The 14,738-nt window shown below is 39.8% G+C and overlaps 1 protein-coding gene across 1 annotated transcript in view; it reads right to left on the minus strand.

Moving 5' to 3' along the window:
- Positions 1–14,738, minus strand: part of scn12aa (sodium channel, voltage gated, type XII, alpha a) — a 57,084-nt gene that overhangs the window by 13,928 nt on the left and 28,418 nt on the right. The window contains exons 9-17 of the mRNA XM_072669230.1: positions 14,379–14,520; positions 13,641–13,838; positions 13,180–13,362; positions 11,835–12,185; positions 11,317–11,434; positions 9,138–9,376; positions 8,452–8,625; positions 7,109–7,465; positions 3,133–3,561 (exon numbers count right to left, since the gene is read on the minus strand). Of these exons, the coding sequence (XP_072525331.1) occupies positions 3,133–3,561; positions 7,109–7,465; positions 8,452–8,625; positions 9,138–9,376; positions 11,317–11,434; positions 11,835–12,185; positions 13,180–13,362; positions 13,641–13,838; positions 14,379–14,520 (2,191 nt within the window). The remainder of the gene's footprint in view (positions 1–3,132; positions 3,562–7,108; positions 7,466–8,451; positions 8,626–9,137; positions 9,377–11,316; positions 11,435–11,834; positions 12,186–13,179; positions 13,363–13,640; positions 13,839–14,378; positions 14,521–14,738) is intronic.

The raw sequence follows: 14,738 nt of genomic DNA on the forward strand, positions 1-14,738 counted from the left end.
ATGTTAAATTTTTGAGTTAGGATTTTAGGGTTAGATTTAAGGTTTATGTTAAAGGTAGGTTTGTGTTAGAGTTAGGTTTAAGGGTTAGATTAGCAACAGCCTTATATATGGAATCTTGCTGTAAGGATTTGATGGCATTTAGCCATGAGAGCATTAGTGAGGTCAGGTATTGATAATGGATGGTTAGTTATGTATCCAAAGTGTCAGTTAAACTTATTCCAGAGGTATCAGCTGGAGCTCCAGCACTCTAGAGAAGTCAGATCCTCTGCTCCAAAGCCCAGTGCTGCAGGGCCTTATACCCTTCTTTCTACCGGATGTCATGTGTGGCTGCTCCAGAGCATCGCATCCTGTTAAATTGGCAGTGCTTTTGTAAGGTGATTAAACAAGCTGTGCATGCATAACTAAATACCTGTGTCAGTAATGTATGAACTGTAAAGTAACTGAAGTGGCTGACCATGCCACTACTTGTAAGCTAATAGTGTTGTATTGGCTCTGTACTCATATTCAAAGGAAGGGAAACAGTAACTATGAGGTTACAGTGCTGAATGTCAGCATTTACAGCTATACTGGGTGAAAAATAGGAATCATAGTCCTTTATACACAGTCACCCCATTTCAGCTCAACTGTTCGGTTGTGTTTTGCTCAGCTGTTCTGTTAAATCATTAAGATATGTAAAGAAGAGCTTAGAAAAGCTCTAAGGATTATTCCAGGTGTGTTTTCTAGATCTGGAGTCTGCTGACAGTGTCTCTCAACATGAAAACCAAAGAAATGTCAATTCCAGTGAAGCAGACCTTTTGAAAAAGGAGGAGGAGATGAATCCAAGACAGAGCCAAAACATCCAGTGTGTGAAAAGAAACTGTTTGGTACATCCAAATGATTAAGAGGTCCAATGATTAAGAGGTCCAGAGGTTCAGCATAAGATGAAAATCAGTAGTATGTCTCAAGAACTGAAAGTGCATTAAAATATGCAGTAGAGTTATGGAGAGGTGTGCTGATGATTACTGAGGAAAGTGTGGAGAAAAATAAGAACTACTCTGATGCAAAGCAGAGCATCTCATATGTGAGGTATGGCTGCCAGTATAGCTGGCTCACGTGTAGCAGCTGGGTGAATTCTGAAGTAAACAGATGCAGCTTAACTGCGTAGATCCAACCAATGTCCTCTAAACCTGATGGATGATATTCCTACCTGAAATGAGTAGCATAACACCCCACTTAAGTGCAAATAAAAGTAACTTTTTGAAAACACAACTTGGTTCAAAAGTACCATAAACATATAGAACTGCAGTTGACCATCTTAGTACATCCAGCATCTAGAAACTGAACTTTATGGCTGTTTTTCTTTTTCTTTTTGAAGACTGTCACTCTCAGTCAAATAGGATATTAAATACCAGACGTCCGTTGAGTCAGAAGAGTTATATATAGCATAATGTAAATAAATTAAACACGAAAGAATGAGTACTTTAAATATATCACAATTTGTTCATGAATAGACGTTTGATGTAGTTTAGCTAGTACAGGACTAGCCCACTGAATGACCTGACCTGAACCACACAGATTCCACAAAGTCACAAAACAAGCAGGAACTGGCTTTGGCCTGGAAGAGCATCACCAGAGAAGCTAGCCAAAGTGTAGCGATGTCTGAGGGCACGGCCATTAGGAACTCATTTACATTATGGAGTTTTAATCTTGGCAGTGTAAGAGTTTGTGATGTTAAGAATGTCTTGACAGCGATGGTAACTCAGGTACTTTGCTTGCAAAATACTCACTTTTACTTCTATTCAAATGTTTATTTTTAACATATTTCACTGCTATTTGTACTTTTTTTAGTTGATCTTTATTTGATCTTTAAATTGTTCTAATTGATTTGGATTGTATTGTGTTTTTTTTTTTTTTGTTTATCTATAAGATCTATTTTTAAGTTTACTTTTTCTTTACATTTACTTACAATTCTTATTTTAATGTGAAGAATTTCAAAGGATTTGTTGTTTCTAACTCGCCTAAAGTAAAAATGAGGATCCTTCTTAAGTATATATGAACTGATTAATTGTTCCCCTTACAAAGAAATACTCTAAACTTTAAGCTGATACTCTGCACTCTGTATTATTGTCATTGTCAATGTTTCATTTCCAATGCAATGTGCTGAAATGCAAGGCAGAAGCAAAAAAAAATGTGGCTGTCCAGTTACTTGTGGACAGAGTGTGAGGGCTCTGAGATTGCTCTCTTTAACAGAGCTGCTGTTTGTGAGCAACGTGATCATTACGAAAGAGGCCAGCCTGCTGAGCATTAAGATTATACAACTGGTCACATGGGGTTCTGAACCCACCCCTCTAAGGGCCACCGTGTCTCTCACTCAGAAATCTCTATTACTGTAAGTTACAGTATCTTACTCTCCAAAACTGGTACTGTACTTCTTGTCTTGTACAGTATAGTATAGTCCTGATCATCAAATACTGAACTTTACAGTAGCTCATTATTTATGACCATTCAATGTCTTATCTTTATCATTCTCTGAAAAAAAATCTGTTGAAGTCTTTGGTTTTGAAGATCACTGTGAAGTAATGGCAAGCAACTTCCAGTGAAAATGTCTCCTCTCAGGAGCCTCTACACATCCCCAAACCCTTACACATCCCCAAACCCTGTCATGAGTGTACATGTCCACCTGGCTGATAATGTATTAAAACATAATGGATTAGAATTAAAAGTTATTTCTATGCATAACCATGCTTTTCGAACACAGTATTCATTTCAATATTTCCAAAGGGCTCTTGATCTTGCCTTTGACAAGCTGGCCTACTTGAGCAGACGTATTTCTCATCTCAGCTCTTATGTAAGGGAGACTGTGCTGCAGCTAGGATCACCTTGTCTGTGGTGCAGCTTAACAGCTTATGAATCCGGAACAGCCTCCGCATATCCAAGGCCGCTACACGACCCCCTCCCCTCCCCTGCCTGACACAGACACAGAGCAATCGGCCCTCCCGCACATGCCACGTCTTCCCGTTGACCTCCGAACCCTGCCTCAATTTAGGGCCATCTTTCACATCCAATCAGAAGGAGGATAGCGGTTTAAAAGCTTTAAAAAATCCACCATAACAATCAGTATCAAATAAGCCAGTAACAGATGAATTAGCTCACCGGTTTGTTTTCTTCATCCTCTGATGTCTCAGTGTCCTCTTCCTCTTCCTCCTCGAGGAATTCCACGTCAGACTCTCCAGGTGCAATGGGAACGCATATGGTCAAATTGGGATTGGTCATGTAGCTGTCCTCTTCTTCCGTAATTACATACTTCTCGCAGAAGCTGCCGAGTCTCCCAACGATCCCATTGCATTCAGAATGGTTGCTGTTGTGAGCCTTTATAGCTGCTTGGGCCTCCTGGGTCTTCTGCTTGCGCTTGGTCAGGTTGCCATTAAAGAGGTCTTTGATGAAGGCCAGCAGCCAGGTGAGGCCGGCATGGATCCGTGCAATGGAAATCTGCAGGTTGTTCATTTCGCCATCCTCATCTGGAGCAGACAGGTTGTCAGAACTAAAGGAGCTCAGCAGCAGAGCAAGGAACAGGTTCAGCACCTGTCAGAAACCACAAAAGAAAATCTATTAGAACATTTAGAGGTTTGACATGCACTTTTTTCAAGCTTACAGAATGTCTGATTGATTTTCCATCATGATTTTTATTACGTTATAATTTCTCTCCTCGAAGTCAACTAATGACACTTATGGTGTTTTTGTGTAGCAAAATAAGATACAATGCTTTTTACTTACACATTTTCTAACCTCTCTTATCCCTTTAGGAATATGTAAATGACCTCTGATCTGAGTGGCTGTCATTCAAAAAGCAGTCTGTTCACTTCTCCATTCTGTTGTTTCGCCCTACTTTGCTCATGCTATGGTAGATCTGTATTAGTATGGTAGCAGCCTGGCAAGGGACGTCAGTAAACCATGGACGTTTTTTTTTTTATCCAAACTTTGCTAGGTGTTTACTGTAACACTCTATTGTAGAATACAATAAAGCTGCATGATATTGTGAAAATACTGACATTGCAATTTTTTCAGTTCTGCTGAAAATATATAAAATATATTTTGTGATATATAAATACTGAAATCTTTACCAGATTTCACTAGAAGTCAATGATCCAGCATGTCATGATATAAATAATGCTCTGCTTGTATCCAATACTGTGGCAACATGACTGACATTGGTCTGGTATAATCTGCCCCTGGTACATATGTCATGGAAAATGAGAACAGTGTGAATTTTCCATTTTTAATAAGCAGCAAAAAAGTGGTAGAATAACACACTTGATTTAATTTGACATTGCACATGACATTGCACATCCTGCCTCTATTAACAGCTAATCTTGCATGAAGAAAGACATGGCAAATGTTACATACAGTATTGTTTAAAGATTTTAGGCACCTGAGTAGATTATATTTTAAAGGCTATGTAATCTAGTGGTAAGCGTTTACTTGCTCTGAGAAATACTAATATTAGAATATATACAAGTGGTAATTTTATGCCAGTCAATGTGTTCATTTAACTATTTGCAAACTAATTCTTATGGCAGACCAGTATATTTTGATCCATTAGGTTAAATCAGAGGTGCTACTGGTGGATTGAACAAATGCAGAGCTGGGGTGTCCTGGAGAGAGTTAACTCTTAGCTCAGACTATTAACTATTTTATGAAAAAAAAGAACTTCCTGTTATTTTTAACTGCGTCAGTGTTGGTCTGAAAGCATGCTGATGTTCTTCTTCAGGTGATGTGAACGTATGAAAATTTTCTCCATTTCTCTTTAGTTGTTTTACACAAAATTAAGCCTGTATTTGCAGCATTTCATTTGCCAACATGCAACTAAATCCAGACATTAGTATTAGGTGAGCATATGATCATATCGACATGCTCCCCCTGAGCCAAGCATGTTTACCAGCTACATTGACATCAATTACCAATGCTATTTTGAATTCCAGTTGACAAGAATCTGGCGATGTGATAAGTTTCCCAATATAAGAATTAAGATTCAACAGACTGCAATATACTGCAGTACAGTAGTGCAGCAAGGTGATAGATGTTTGTCATTTTAAGAAAACATAGTATAAATAAATTCACCAGCGTATGAGTAAAATCCAAGTAAAGAAGAGTTGACGTTTTTTAATCCAATCAGAACAGTGGGATCTGAAGAGTACTACTCTGCTGGCTCTGTGTTTGTTTTACCACAAGTCATGCTGGAGAGGGCATTTGGAAAATCAAATAAATATCATTAATTTAAGCTCCAAAAAACCTTCCTTTTACAAGCAACACGTTTCCTGGCATAAACGTAGCACTGAAAATGAGATGGACATTCAAAGCACAGTATTTTCTTGGCCAACCATCAACACTTAGTCTGAGTAGGCGCTGATGGCCTAAGTGAGCTAAGTGCTCTTGACATCAGTCATTCCACTCGAATGACGTCTGTGCTGCTGAGAGCTACTCAAAGGACTAGATGGAATGAATGAATTTGTCTAAAGTTCCTTTGAAACCTAAATCAATGCTAGCATAGCATAGCAACTTCTTTCAGTTATGGTTTTATACACAGCTTTGATGTTTTAGTTTATTTTACTGTAGCAGTTTTTTTGTGATTGTTGTTGTTGTTAATAATAATAATAAAACATTTTTGTTTTTCTATAATGGTAGCTATTCTCTATAAATGCTGTTAGCTTTTTGCAAGCCTATGCCTAAGTCGGTAACGCAACTTGAACACTTAACTGAATTAATGTTTTTCATAATCTTAAAGAAATGTAAACTAATAGTTTTTGCATAATCATTAATAAAGAAGTTGGTGCCTATATTCAATTCTTTCCATTATTCTTAAGTGGAATTGTGGGAGGAGGAACATGCCTGAAGCCCCTTCTCCTAAACTAACATCCTAAAAATTCTCATCTCTACCTTCTGTGTCCATAACAAAGTTTTCACACCCCACCACCATGCCTTCTCCGCCCTTTAAGACAGTCCTATATCTCTGATCTATCTCTACTTATAAGAGCGGGGTCTGGCCTTCTAGCTCAAAGTAGAGCTAAACTCCAAATTCACAGATTTCCCTCCACCTTACAGTCTCCTCCCACATCATCATATCCCAATGGCATGGTCCTAACTTGCAAAAAACTGATCTAGTTTTCTACATCTTATGTGAGTAAAAATAAGGGAAATCATTTTCGACCTGCCTTGTGGCTCAATGCCAGAAATAAACCAGATGATACCAGATGTGTAAGATGTGTCGCACAGAGTGTGTGACAGCAAAAGAGAGCAAACTGGAGAGATGGATGAACATATGACAGATGTGTTAATCCCATAGTCAGCACCGGCCAAGCACAACCCACTATGTCAGAGTAATTTCACTAATAGCCTGACCTCTAGGAGCGAGCTCAGATTAGCCATGCTGATGGGCTGTGTGTGTTAAAACACATTTCACCGTATCGCCCTAATAACAGTCATCTTCTGTAAAGCAAAACAAGGGGCCACTCACTAGTCCTGTGATTGGTTCGCCCAATCAAAACAGCCCCTAAACCACCGTAAACTATTTCCAAATCACTGCAACAAATCTGCACTTTGACAAAGCTTTGACTTAAACAAAACCTCACACATATTACTGTATCTTCACTGTGCTGTAGTAAAACATAGACCTTACCTCTACCGAAATACAAATATCTTTGATTTTCCGCTTATACTGCACAAGACCTCTCGCCAGAACAGGGTAACACTAGATATTTGTGTAAAACCAACTTCTTTCACTCCAAATTACAGTTCTGCATCTCTCATCTTTACTAAATGAATGATTATAGTTGTCTTTTAGAAGGAGCTCAAATTTGTATTTACTGCAGTGGTGTGAAAATAAATTACACTCCCCAACTGAAGAGGAAGCCCATGAGCTAAAAAACAACACTGTACAACACAGGAAGCTGTGAGCTATAACAATGGACAAAAGTACAGACAAAGTACAGACAACATACAGGCTGTTACTCCTGTTTCTGATCTATATAACTTACTTATTGGCTAAAACTTGATCATAATGTGTGAATCCAAAATGCAAATTGGTGGCGTAACAGTTTCCATTATTTTAGATTTTTTAGATTTTTTAACTCACCACCAGGTTGCCTATGACCATGACCAGCATGAAGACCAGGATGCAGAGGGGTTGTCCGGCCACCTCCATGCAGTCCCACATGGTTTCGATCCACTCACCACACAACACTCGGAACACAATCAGGAAGGAGTGGAAAAAGTCCTTCATGTGCCATCGCGGCAGCGTACAGTCCTTGCTGATCTTACACACACAGTCCTGGTAGTTCTTCCCAAACAGCTGCATGCCCACCACGGCAAAGATGAAGACGATGATAGCCAGGACAAGAGTCAGGTTCCCCAGGGCACCCACAGAGTTACCTATGATCTTTATCAGGGTGTTGAGTGTGGGCCAGGACTTGGCCAGCTTGAAGACTCTGAGCTAAGAGGAGCAGAGAGATCAGTGTTTTACATTAAATACATGCACACTACACACTACTGTGAGATGCAGCAGGATGTTTTACTGAGCACATTAAACATCTACAAATGAAATGAAATGATCCCTAAATAACAAGGTGTTCAAAGGTGAACAAAACATGTTCACACTGCAGAAATTCTGTATTATATGTAGTGAAAATATTTAACACTTTTTATATAAACAAAAACGTTTTTAAAAGGAAGGATCTTTTTTTTTCTTTGTAACTTTCACAGGCAGCTTTTATAAAGTATATCAAAATATGCTATACTATGACATTAGCAGATTAAAAGGTTATATCGTTTATCATGCTGACACGCAATAAATCCTCTGAAAAGTTTCCCAGAAGAGAGGTAGGGTGAATTCCGTTGCTTAAGTAAGGGAGGCTGGAAAGTTGTAATATCTAATGGTCAGTAAAACGCTGAGGGGATGACCTCGAGGACCAAACTATTAACTATACGGGAAACCAGCCATTCCATTTGGCTAAACACCACATGCCCTGTATTACAATTTGTTTATGCGTTGTGATTGAAGTGGACAGAATATGTAAGCCACTTTCTCCAGTTTTAGTAGTAACATGATGGCATATTTAATCATTATAATGCAGTGGCTTTGCATGCTAGTGTAAGTTTGCATAGTGCTACAAAAAGGCTTGCTATTCCACTTACATACAGACTTCCAACATATTTACGGTCTACAACTGTCATTGGCCATAATTTCCACATAAAGACACAGGGGAAAATTGTGATCTTTAATCTAGTGATGAACAGGAACGATAATCTCTTGTGATAGCTAGTGATAGTCTCCTTTAAAGAAATTTCTGCTGTTACTGGATGAATCCAGTAGCTTTAGTGGGTTCCTAAAGCCATGGAATTTCAGTACCTTTGGAACCAAGATTCAGAAAAAATTTACTTTCCATTATAAGTGAAGCTTTAAGCATTTCCAGTGCTTACCAGTCTGAAAGAGCGGAGCACAGATAGCCCCTCCACATTGGACAGGCCGAGTTCCATCAGACTCAAGCAAACAATAACCCCATCAAATATATTCCAGCCCTCTTGAAAGTAGAAGTATGGGTCCATAGCGATAAGCTTCAGCACCATCTCGGCTGTGAAGATGCCAGTGAACACCTGAAGAAGAATGAACAGACTTACAGAGGCTCAGAAAGTGCTTGTGTAATTTTGATTAAGATTAAATCATTAATATCAGATTTTAGTTCAATCGTTTGAAGTTTAATAGACAATAACATTTACCCAATTTACTGCAATTTTAGGCTGCCTTTATTTTGCCTTAAATGCCTTAGAAGTGCTCACAATTAACACTTTACACATTTACCACTTGCTGTGTGTGCAATAGCATCAAACCCCCAGTTTAGACAACAGACTCTAGTTTTGGCCTGTTCAGATTGCTGAACACAGCTCAAATATCTAACGGCAAATTTGCTAAACCGGCAGACAAGGTTTTGGAGCTAATGACATGAAATAAAATGAGTAAGCAATCATGTCTCACATTTCACCACATTTCCATCAAGTTATTTTGTTTTGATTTATAATTAATTCATAAATAATATTTCAAAACTGATGCAATTCAACCAGCATCCCTACTAAAGAAGATGGGTATGTGGGTATGGGTATGTTCTCACCAGGTTCCCCACACTGAGCATGCCGTTGAACTCCTCCGTCATGGGGTAGTGCTCCAGGGCCATGAAGAGTGTGTTAAGCACAATGCAGATGGTAATGGCTAGGTCCAGGAAGGGATCCATCACCATGACCTTCACCCAATCCTTCAGCCTCAGCCAGGCTGGAGAGCACGTCCAGATTAGGTACTTCTTAGCAAACTCATACCAGCACGGAGGACACTTCTGGTGAGCCTCTTCCAGCTCTGAGATTAAGAGACGAATCATTAAGATTTGATCGCCTGGGTTTCCTAAAAGCAACATCATAAGTGTCTCACTATGAACACTCTCTAACAGTTGAGTTGATCTTAACACTATGATAAAGTGGGCCAGATTCATAAAATGCACTGGCACGTAAAGAGGGAACAGCCTGTTGTTAACACATTTGCTCGTTCATAAACCAATGGTTTACCAGTGGTTTTACTAGAGGCTTTCCCTTACTTGCATGCAGCATTAGATTAAAACACCACACGCAAAATAATTGTGTGTGAAGGAATGTACCCATAAAAAGTCAAAATGGAGTTTATTAAATAATCTTTTCTTTAAGTTTACAAACATACATGGTCTAAAAGGCCAGTCCTGATACACCTGCACACACACAACTGATTACCTCATATATTTAAATGCTTCTTCTAAATGTCTGAGCCTGACTGTGTTGAGAACTCAGAGCAAACATGCAGTTTGTGTTGAGCTCTGTGTTTATTTGCCATGTTTTTTATCTGGTTAAAGTGGATAGAAGTCATTGAGTCTGTTTGCACTTGGAATTAACATGAGCATCGAATGATGAGATTTCATTTGTCCGCATGAACAGCCTGGTGTAAACAATACGCATTGTGATCAGATTACGACCGGATCCCTCACACTTCATTCGGAGGTGGTCGTCCACGTTTAACACAGGTGTAAACGGAATGTGCTTCCTGTGATCGGATTTTACCAGGCAAGCAGAAATAAGTGTTTAATAAGTGTACAATGTTAATGAATAATTACTGCAGATCTTGGCTTGTCTGTTAACCTTGCTGTGTGTGTGTTGCACAAGTGAATTACAGGAATGCGAGAACCATCTATTGTTCCACAGCATTGCAGAACCCCCACTGTTGATCTAAACTTTTCACAGTCTCCCAGAGCAAGACAATTATGATGAGAAACAGAAATGATAAAAGTTCAATCTCATCTGGTCACACTGGGGACACATTTCAAAGACAAGTGTAAACAGAATCTGGTCAAAGTAGACCTAGATACTATGCAGATACAAAGTGCATGTTAATGCCAGGTGTAAACAGGCCCACTGTAACACTGGATATCACTTTGATATTGTCTATTATTTGCCACTGTCACGTTTGGCTTGCTTGTCTGGGGTTTAATGTTTTATGTGTTATTGATTTTTGTTATTTTGTTATCTTATTTCCATAAAGCTGCTTTGCGACAACTTCATTTAGTTGAACAGTTTTGATTAGATTTGGTTAGATTTTATTTACATCAAAGGTTTTTTTCTTCTTTGTTGCCATGTTGTACCTTCTACCAGAATACTTTGCTCTGATTTTGTGGTTTGTGATCCATTTTGACTCTTAAACTGGCACTGAGCACTGGTCAGTATGCATTAGTATTTGAATCTGTTGATTTTGACCAGCTGTTACTGAGGTCACTACCACAGTGTTCATTTCACAATACCACACTGTTAAACAGGGTAACTCTAGGAATAGTTACATTTTGTGTGATGTGGTGCCATTAGTGCAGCGTTTAATGAATCTGGCCCTATGTGCTTAAGAAAATATTTTAAAATGAGATTTTCTTATGGTATTTTTAAGTTACTATGCAATACCAGGCAAGTTTGGACACACCATCCCACAGAAGTGTTTATCTTTGCTTTGTTTTCCATGTTTTGGAAATACACTGAAAATATAAACAATGTAAATATGTAGCAACAGTCTGTTTATACATTTACATAAAAAAAAGAAAAAGAAAATAATACTTAAAATAGCATAAAACAGACACTGAATTAAGTGTGTCAAAACTTCTGACTGGTTCGGTATAAATATTCCATCCTCAAAAGTGAGAAAAGTCAGGCTTTAATGAAATGTGAACCACAATGATTTTTATAGTGAAAACATAAAAGAAACTAAATGATGATCAGATGAAAACTACCCACCGTCCATGGCATCACTGAAGAAGCTGATAGAGCTGAGTCCTCTCTTCCTGCGAGGAGGTGCTGCTTCCACCTGCACTTCTGGAATGGGTTTGGGTGCCTCAGTTGCACAGACAAGCTCCTGTTAGACACCACACATACAGAGTGTATTTAAAAAAAAATGTATACATTGTTTTCATTTATTCGTCTTCTTATCAGCTTCTTCCTGACCAGGGTCGAATCTTTGGGTTCAAGGCAGAAATGCTCTCCTGGAAAGGGTCGATTTAGCATGGCCAGTTTAGCTTCCATGTAATTTTGTTTGGGAGGTGAAGAAACCAGAGTACCCCAGGAAGCCCATATGGAACATGTGGAAAATATACCACACTACAGGCCCAGGAGCAATGCCACCATACATTACAGTATTTGATTATATTTAAGTTAGCATTAATAAAGTTAATGAGACCATTTTTCCTAATAGAAAGCATAGATGGCTATTCTAGATTGAGTAGAGTCCCTCACTTCTGTCAACAACTGCTACTGACCATGTCCTCTTTGACCTTTTCCATGCTGCAGCCTGGGAGTGACGTGGGTGTGTGAAGGCTGATCCCGGTTATTCCATTCTGGTCTAGTGACAGATTGAGTCGTCCATTAACAGTAAGGGTGGGTGTGAAGACTTGTGAGCAGTGGCTGCGGACACTACCCGTGCGACGCTTGTGCCACGGTGTGACGGTGGAGCCCGCCCTGCTCCGGCAATCCCCGACCACGCTGGTCTCATCGTCTGCAAAGTCAGCCTCAGAGTTATTGCGTGGACGGAAAGTGAAGATGCTGATGTTGCTGCCGCGCCGCGTGCTCAGAGGATGAGAGGAAAGCGTGGCAAGGAGAGGGTGGGCCGGCTAGAGAAAAGAGAAAGAGAGAGAAATAAGGAATAGGTAAAGGTGTTTTGAGTCATTTACAGCTTTAGGTTTCCAGCTACTCTATTCAGGATCAGTATACATCCATGATGCAGTTAGTTTTTTTATGCTTTCTACAGGCTAATATTTTGGCCTTACGATTGTGGGAGCAAATTTAGGATGTGTTGGTTGGTGTACTGGGGGTGTAGTGACAGATTTACAAGGTTCTGGATGTGTGCCAGTTTTTTTGACCCACGGATGCTTTTAAACTAGGCAGTCCCCATTTGTGCACTAAGTTGCTGCCTTAAGTTGCAGCCATTGCTGACATAGATGCGCAAATGCACACAAACACCTTGTCTATTCCCCATTGTGAAGTACTGCCAATAGAATAAGCAGAAAAACATGAACCTGTTGGCACCATGCCTAATGCCAGGTTTAAGCTAGAGCAGTATAAAGGACCCCAGCATTGAGCTGTGGAGCAGGGGAACTGTGTTCTCTGGAATGATGGTGCTCCATCCAACAATTTTGGGATAACCTCACAAACACTCTTGTCACTGAATGCAATTAAATCCTCACAGCAATGCTCCAAAATGTAGAAGAAAGCCTTCCCTGGACGGTAGAGACGGTTACTCCAACAAAGGCAGGATAACTCTTTTTTAATACCCTTGATTCCAGAAGAAACAATGAGTGAGCAGGTGTCCCAATACTTTGCTCCACATAGTGCATGGACACAAGTCCCCTTTATGCATGTCTTTTTCTGCACATTTTAGAGCACCATTCTTATTTTATAAATTTAACATACTGGAAAACCTAACATATGTAATATCTTTTTTGCAATATATAAGGATTTTTTATTGAACAAAATGAATCACTGTTTTTTTTTTTTTTTTTAAATAAACAGTGATTATTTTGACCAGACCTTTTCATAAGACTATATGCCATGTTTGGACCTAAGACAGACTGCTAAAAAGGTTCCTATACTATTTAGATTTCTTACCTTCTCGTCAAATGGGTCAAATTTGGGTGATCTAAGGTCTGTATCTTCCTCTGTCTCCTCTGACATGGTTCTATGGGATCTGGATCTGGACCGGCGATCTCTGGAGTCTCTACGATGGATTGGAGATGGAAGCACCTCTTGCGCTCGAGCCAACTCTGCCTCCTTGTTTCTTTTTGCTAATGCCTAACAAGGATTCAAAACTAACATTTCAGACGGTGTCTTCTATTGGCTGCTTTCTAATCAGAGAGACTAAAAGGCATTGGCAATGTCAATTCGAGTATATTAGCAATTAGCAAGTCAAAGTGGTCCCACTAAGACTACATGGTTCCTCATTCATCCACAGTAAGCTCGTGTGATAGCCACCTTAGCAAAATAACTGTTAGGCAAAAATCAAATGGCTCACGGTTCAAGCACAAGAACAAGTGAGCAACAGTGGAGTAAACTGAGGTTATGAAAAATACCCTCTGCTCTCTGCGAAGCTGTTCCATGGCCAGCTGGAACTCTCTCTCTTTCTGCCAGGCCTCTGCAATGGTGGCCTGGTTTTGCTCTTCATAGGCCATGGCCACCACAGCCAGGATCAGGTTCACCAAGTAGAAGGAGCCCAGGAAGATCACCAACACAAAGAAGATCATGTAGGTCTTACCTGCTGAGCGCAGGGTCTACCGAAACACAGGGATGGAGAAGAAATGTGTGACTGAAATGTGTCAGTGTCAGTCAAAAGACACACATTTTTTATTTGTATTAATGCAAATATTACACATACAGCATTAAGCAGAAACCAAAGAACTAAAATAATACAAAAGCCTATCTTAGGTTCTTCAAAGAAACCTACCTTGGCCTTAATGCCACTTCAAGTCTGAGTCTACTGCTTGTAGACTGTAGAATTTTCCACAAAGACATCTTTTTGTTTTTTCACCAATTCTAAATAGCCAATTACCCAACCTACTCACTGATACTCTACCCTCATAACATGTGCTCCCGACACTGTGAGGACTGTGAGGACTGACAAATGTGTCCTCCTCAAAGCAACACCACGATTTGATGAAAGGTATCCAGCTCTGATGCATTGGCTAGCAGATGCCTGTGCTGGCCAGCATCACACTGAAGAAAGGAAGCCATCCTCCCACCTGTATAAACCAAGGCCAGTTGTGCCCTCTCCATAAAACATACTATACAGCTCAGCAACTGTGACAGCCTACCTGGTGGTAGAGGTTTTCCCAGTAGTCTTGTGTCATGAGTCGGAAGAGAGCCAGGAAGGCCCAGCCAAAACTGTCGAAACTTGTGTAGCCGTAGTTCGGATTTCTCCCCGTCTTCAAACAGTCAAACCCATCAGGACACTTTCTGGATGAGACAAGGATAGCTGCCAGTTACAAACTCTACAAAGTAATATCCTCTATTTTGAATTCAGGAGAAGCCTGATGAGTTCCAAACTGCTTAGTTTCTATATATGGCGATCCATGCATCGTCTGGTGGTTGAATGGTACACTCTGAATCTTTAACAATATTCGCATAGTACCTCAAACCCCACAAAACAAAGTTTGGTTTGAATGGTACACTTG

Source organism: Salminus brasiliensis, chromosome 23 (assembly GCF_030463535.1).
Source record: "Salminus brasiliensis chromosome 23, fSalBra1.hap2, whole genome shotgun sequence".
Lineage (NCBI taxonomy): Eukaryota > Metazoa > Chordata > Actinopteri > Characiformes > Bryconidae > Salminus > Salminus brasiliensis.